The following is a 6,690-nucleotide window of genomic DNA, read 5'->3' as shown; positions in this document are numbered from 1 at the left end:
AGGTTACATTCAAAAGTTATGGAGATCGGGAGAAGTAAGGAATCAGGGCCATCTTTGCAAACTATGACAGATGTCCTGTGGTGTGTTTTTTTAAGATTTTATTGGGGAAGGGGAACAGGACTTTATTGGGGACAGTGTGTACTTCCAGGCCTTTTTTCCAAGTCAAGTTGTTGTCCTTTCAGTCTTAGTTGTGGAGGGCGCAGCTCAGCTCCAGGTCCAGTTGCCGTTGCTAGTTGCAGGGGGCACAGCCCACCATCCCTTGCGGGAGTCGAACCGGCAACCTTGTGGTTGAGAGGACGCGCTCCAACCAACTGAGCCATCCGGGAGCTCAGCGGCAGCTCAGCTCAAGGTGCCGTGTTCAATCTTAGTTGCAGGGGGCACTGCCCACCATCCCTTGCAGGACTCGAGAAGTTGAACTGGCAACCTTGTGGCTGAGAGCCCACTGGCCCATAGCCCACTGGCCCATGTGGGAATCGAACCGGCAGCCTTCAGAGTTAGGAGCACCGAGCTCCAACCACCTGAGCCACCGGGCCGGCCCAGATGTCTTTTTAATTAAGTCCTCTTATCCTTCAGTTAGAGTTGGTCTGTCTTGCTTATAAGCACACAACCTAGATGACAGTTTTGTATCCCACTCTTAGGGAAAAAGTAGATCACTCTGTGGGCTGTACGTCTCATGCGGGGGATGGGACCTACTCCCTTGGTTAGTTGCTGTGGCCTCAGTGTCTGGGGGAGGCAATTCAGTAAAATGTGTTGAACACCACTGAGGTGTGGCATCTATCATCTCTTTTAGGGTGCATAGTCAACATGATGTGGTTTTAATTTTCTTCACTGTAGGCTTCTTGCTTGGGGTCTCCAAGCCCAAACTTGGAGCCAGATGCCCCATGCAGCCATGTTTCGATGGCCAGGCAGTCGTGTGGTTCAGAGTTATGGTGTCATCTTTACTGTGTAACATGGCTGAGGGAGCTGCCAGTAACCCCTGCACTTCCGGTTAAGACCCCCAAGCCCCAGAGCTGAGAGGTCCAGAGGGAACTTGTGAGTCTGAGAAGCTGGCGGCTGCTCCTGAGTTCTCCAGTTCTCTGGGGCATTGGACCCAGGCCAGAGATGCTTATGAGACTCTCTGACTTCCCAGCGCCCTGCATTTGGACTGCACAGCTCTCCAGGCGATTGCACAGAAGGAACACCGAGCAGAACGGCGTCACAGCTTCCCGGGACACAGGGGGCTGTGCCTGTGCAAAGGGAGTTTAGCTGGGGATGTTTTGCCATGTTGTTGGCCAGGCACCTAGAAGCACCGTATGTGTGGTCTTCTTTTATTATTGTTTTATTCTGTGCATTTCAAACATTCACAGTAATAAAGGTGATACTGATATTAGTAATAATAGCAACTAACAGTTATTCATTCATTCACAGTAGGACCTGTATAAACTTAGGATCTAGTAACCTAAGACATAGGTGCTATGACTATTCCAATTTTACAGGTGGGTAAACTGAGGCACAAAGATAGGGTTTCTGTAATTTGAATTCTGTCTCATAGTTACTGAGGACTGGAGCCCAAAAAATGTTCTCCCAGTTTCCTGCTACTCCCCATAACCCCAGGCTTTGGACAGGAGGATATAACAGGCAACTGAATTCTCAAAGAAATGATGGCTTATTTTGGCACTGGTGTCACACGCTGATCCTATACTCAGCACTTTGTCTAGCAGTTTTGCTACATCAGAGCCTGGCCTCTGATTCATCTGAGATGCGGCCAAATACCAATTTATAGCTGTATATTAATTTCCTCATAATGTGTGCTTCTATCACAAGGCTTCTGCCACAGACTCTCAGGGCACAGCCTGTCCCCTGCAAGTCACTGTCAGCCCCCTGTCCCTTCAATAGCTTTGCACTTGGTCCTGATAGCGAGTGGAAGGTGTCACGGGGCAGCTGCACGGTCACTGCTGGGAGTGCTGAGGAAATTAACTGAGAATCAAATATTTGCCTACTCCAGACAGATTTATCACAATTAAAAGATATAATTATTTACTCTTTGGGTCAAGTCACAGATTTCAGGGCCTTGACTCGTAAATAAATCAAGTTACGGAAGAGTCTTCCTCGATTTTGGTCTGGTACCACAGGTCTTTCCAACTAAAAGCGGGTCATGGCAGGCAGTCACATCCTGGGCCTGTAGCTTCCTTGATAAAGGTCAATCTTTACTCTAAGTGAGCCTTTCTACTGTCTTTTTGCATCTAAAATAACATGCCCTTGGAACATCAGCGTTATCTCCTTTTCCGGACCCTCAAGCCAGGGCCTCCCATCAGAGCACAGACCACAGAACCCCTCACTGTTATCTTGTTCACTGAATACCGTCTCTGTGCTGTGAATGTTCATGCTTAACTATCCCGCACCAACCCAAATAAAAGAAGTGTCTCTCCCTTTTACTTTTTATCTAGTCCCAGATATTTCACAGTTTTGCTTCTCTCGCACCCTTAATCTACTACTAATGGATTCCAGGTAACCCTCCAAAATCTCCTCCTTGTATTCTAATGTATAAAATGAGCTACAAAACTGCCATTTTCCAGAGTGTTTTCTCAATTTATTCAGATTTTGCTTCCTGGCAATTGTAGTCAGTTTGGCTCAAATAAACTCATAAAAATTCTCTATAAGTTTGTATGTTTCTTACGTCAATAGTGCTCATACAACTTAACACTAACAAAACAACTACACAAAACAATGAAAAAATGGGCAGAGGACCTGAATAGACATTTCTCCGAAGAGGACACCCAGATGGCCAAAAGGAAAGATTCTCAACGTCAGCAATCATAAGGAAAATGAAAGTCAGAATGGCTGTTATCAGAAAGTCCACAAATACCAAGTGCTGGTGAGGATGGGAGGAAAGGGAACCCTCATGCACTGGTGGTGGCGTTGCAGGTTGGTGCTGCAAAAGAAGGAACTAAGTAAGGCAAACATGACTTCATAGCTTTCACACTGAATCCTGGCTTCCTGGAAGTTCATGTCACCTAGTCAGTCACTTTCTGACCTGTAAATCTGCCCAATCATGACACATGAACAGACTTGTGTAAATCCTGTTAACTTTTCCATTTTAAAATAGTACCAGAGTCAAACAATGGAAGTCCTTCTGCCATAATCAGTCAATAATCGTAAAGCCTCATTGTGTTTTAACTCTCATGCTGTAAGGATAAATTCAAATTATCCTAACTCTATGAAAATCAAAGCTTTATTTTTTAGAGGCTTATTTAAAATTGAAATCCAAACAAAGGCCTCAAAAATAATTTTGTTTTTTGACTTAATGGAAGATACAGAAACTCTTCAAGCAGATGATTCTTTTTCTCTGCGTGCTTATAAAAGCCAATTATTGAATACTCAGTTTTCACTCGTAAGGATAGGCTGGGCTCTGCTGTGAAAAAAACAAAGAAGCAACAAAAGAACAATCTCAGGGACAGTCCACTGAGGGTCCAGCCGACCTCCATGTGGTCAGCTCAGAAATCAAGGCCATTTTGATCTTGAGTTCAGCTGAAGCCTCATATACCAGGACATAGCAAAGGAAATGGGTTTATCATCCGGAACAACACACACTGCTTCCTCTCATGTTGAACTGCTCAGATCTAGCCATTCCTACCCACCAATGGGCTGGGAAGTGTCATTTTCTTTATGCCTGGACCGATGTTGGTGAACACTAATAATGTCACCAAAATCCTTGTATCTGCAATGAAATCAAGGCTGAATGTAGAACCAACTCTTAACTCATTCCGATTACGATTCGGTTTCTGTGCCTTAACCAGAAATTGACACTGACTCTGTTTTTATTTTAGCCATTCTGATAAGTATACAGCGGTATTCATTATAGGTTTGTTACCTGAGGGTGGGCCCTCCTTGGTAAGGTGTCGAGTCCAGATTCTTGGCGCCTGGAGCAAAGAATTGAATGAGACACAAATGAAGTGTTGAAAGAATAGTTCATTAGAAGAGAGAATACACTCCAAAAAAATAGGAGCAGACCCAAGCAGCAGAGACTGGCTCAAGGGCTCATTATTGAAACAAAAAGTACACTCCAAAGGGTTTGGAGCAGGCCCCTGAGCAAAAGCAAGGCACAGAAGGCTCAAAGGGCTCAGACTGGTGAGCACTTGGAGTTTCTACCCTTTTTCTCTAGAATGGGCTGTTCCTTTCTGGGCATGGGACCACATGATTGACACCTGTGATTGACAAGAGGCGATTACCTCATCTTTTTAGACTATGCATGTTCCTTCCCAGAATTCAGTCTGTTATACTGATATTAATGAACTTCCGGGCATATGCATGATGTTATAATGATGGTATAATGAGGCCCAGGTGAAACGAAGGTCGTTGTGGCCTTTACTGGAGAGGTGTGAGTGGCCGGTTTAATCTAGTTGGGTATTTTGTACCCATTTGTTGCTCATAGGGGTAGATAATTACAATGAAAAGGGCAAACTTTGGGCAGAGAGGGGAGGTCTTTTGGGTGGTCGCGTTCTGTGGGTGCAGGAATGCAGAGACCCGATGCCTGTCTCTAACTGCCTGCCTAGTTTTCCCCTTGAGAGACATGATCCCCATAAAATCTCTATGGGAGGTTGAGGGACAGACAGAAGGTCTTTTCTTCTGTATCTGCTTCCTGCTGGACAGGGGCATGGAGCTGTCCCTACCTAGTGGGGATTCATGGAACTCTTGTCCTATCTGATCTCATATGAGAGGAAGTGGTCCTGAGATCCACCTGGAAGACCGTGTTGGCTTCTTTGGTTGGGACTGGTGATCTTGCTGGGGCATCATCTGTATCCCTAAGGCCCCTGAATGAGGAAAAATAGATTTTTTAAAAAAGATTTTATTGGGGAAGGGAACAGGACTTTATTGGGGAACAGTGTGTACTTCCAGGACTTTTTCCAAGTCAAATTGTTGTCCTTTCAGTCTTAGTTGTGGAGGGCGCAGCTCAGCTCCAGGTCCACTTGCCGTTACTAGTTGCAGGGGGCGCAGCTCACCATCCCTTATGGGAGTCGAACCGGCAAGACACGCTCCAACCAACTGAGCCATCGGGGAGGTCAACGGCAGCTCAGCTCAAAGTGCCATGTTCAATCTTAGTTGCAGGGGGCGCAGCCCACCATCCCTTGATGGAATCGAGGGGTCAAACCAGCAACCTTGTGGTTGAGAGCCCACTGGCCCATGTGATAATCGAACCGGCAGCCTTCGGCATTGGGAGCACGGAGCTCCAACCGCCTGAGCCACCGGGCGGCCCCCGGAAAAATAGATTTTAATAAATCCATTAGCTCTATAGAGCCTGTGGCCATTCAATCAGTCATTCAGATGTTGTTAATTGTCCAGGAGTTAGGCCCAGAACAGGTAAGAGACAACATTAGGCTTCAATGATTAGTCACCAAGTATGAATCACAAATTTTAGGGTAATTATCTAAAGCAGGGGTAAAAGGTAAAAAAAACGGGGGGAAAGGAAACTTAAAATTTCTATAGCAAAGAAATCTTAAAAGTTTTTCAGTGGGGGGAGGGGCTACTCGTTGGCCCACATCAGTTTTAATTTGCATTTGCCTAATGATGTTGAAACTATTTTCATGTGCTTATGTTCCAACTGTTTACCCTCTTTGATGAAATGTCTTTTCATGTGTTTTGTCTTTTTTCTAACTGGATTGCTTTTTTCTTTTTCTTTTTTTTTAGTGTTCAGTTTTGAGAGTCCTGATACGAGAGTCCTCATATATTCTAGATACTGCTAGTGATTTATCAGATATGTAATTTGCAAATAGTTTCTTCCAGATTGTAACTTGTATTTTTATCCTTTTAAGAGAGGATAAAGCAAGGTCTTTCACAGAGCAAAGTTTTAAATTTTTATGAAGTCTAATTTATACATTTTTTCTTATGATAGCTCATGCCTTTGGTGTCAGGTCTAAAAACTCCGCCTAGCTCTAGAACCCAAAGATTTTTTCCTGTATTTTTCTAATCTAAAAGTTTTATATGTTATATTTAAGCCATTATTCACTTTGAGTTCATTTTCATATAAAGTGTGAAACATAGGTCAAAATTCTTTGCTTGTTTGTTTTTGCCTCCAGCACCATTTGCTGAATAGTTTATCTTTCCTCCACTGAATTGCTTGTGTCAAAATCAGGCATATTTGTTTTGGGCCTATTTCTGCATTCTTTGTCTAATCCACTGATCTATCCCTCCACCAATAGCACATTGTCTATATACTGTAGCTAATAATTAGTCTTTAAATCACATAGAATGATTCTTCCCTCTTTATTCTTTTTCAAAATTGTTTTAGCAATTCTTATTCCTTTGCCTTTCCATATAATTTTAGAATCTTGCCTATATCTATAACAAGTCTTAACATACTAATTGTTGGCAAGGATGTGGATCAATTGGAAGGCTCCCCTGCATTCAGTATCCATCTAGTCAGAAAAATAGTCAGCATTACATTCACACATGTTCCTCCTGACTTACATTTACACAACTTAAATTGTGCAAAATTTCTCCAGATGCCATGTGCAAGTGTTGCCTCTATTGCCCTAATTTGTGATTATCTCTGGAAACTCAATTTGGAACAAAATCTGAAGCAAGAAAATGGGTACTTGGCATTACTTGGAAATATTAGTACGTATGCAAGAATCCGTTTCATTCATGTGGTCTGTGAAGAAGGAATTGACAAGTTAATTAGTTTTTACACTTTCTTACGTGTTTCTACCTCTC

General features: G+C 43.4%; 1 protein-coding gene across 3 annotated transcripts in view; it reads right to left on the bottom strand.

Annotated features, from left to right (window-relative positions):
- Positions 1-449: 449 nt before the first annotated feature.
- LOC109437776 (putative palmitoyltransferase ZDHHC11B) overlaps positions 450-6,690 on the bottom strand; it is a 28,181-nt gene continuing 21,940 nt past the window's right edge. For 2 of the 3 annotated variants that reach the window (XM_088801485.1, XM_088801484.1), the window contains 2 exons: positions 3,851-3,899; positions 450-2,911 (listed from right to left, as the gene is read on the bottom strand). In XM_088801485.1, coding sequence (XP_088657611.1) covers positions 2,621-2,911; positions 3,851-3,899 — 340 coding nt within the window. In that variant the 3' untranslated portion in view covers positions 450-2,620. Of the gene's footprint in view, positions 3,900-6,690 lie in introns of all 3 variants that reach the window. The other variant, XM_088801486.1, reaches the window with a different exon arrangement.

Source organism: Rhinolophus sinicus, chromosome 10 (assembly GCF_057876585.1).
Source record: "Rhinolophus sinicus isolate RSI-liver-muscle chromosome 10, RSI-T2T, whole genome shotgun sequence".
Taxonomy (NCBI): domain Eukaryota; kingdom Metazoa; phylum Chordata; class Mammalia; order Chiroptera; family Rhinolophidae; genus Rhinolophus; species Rhinolophus sinicus.
This window is presented reverse-complemented; position numbering and strand designations above follow the sequence as displayed.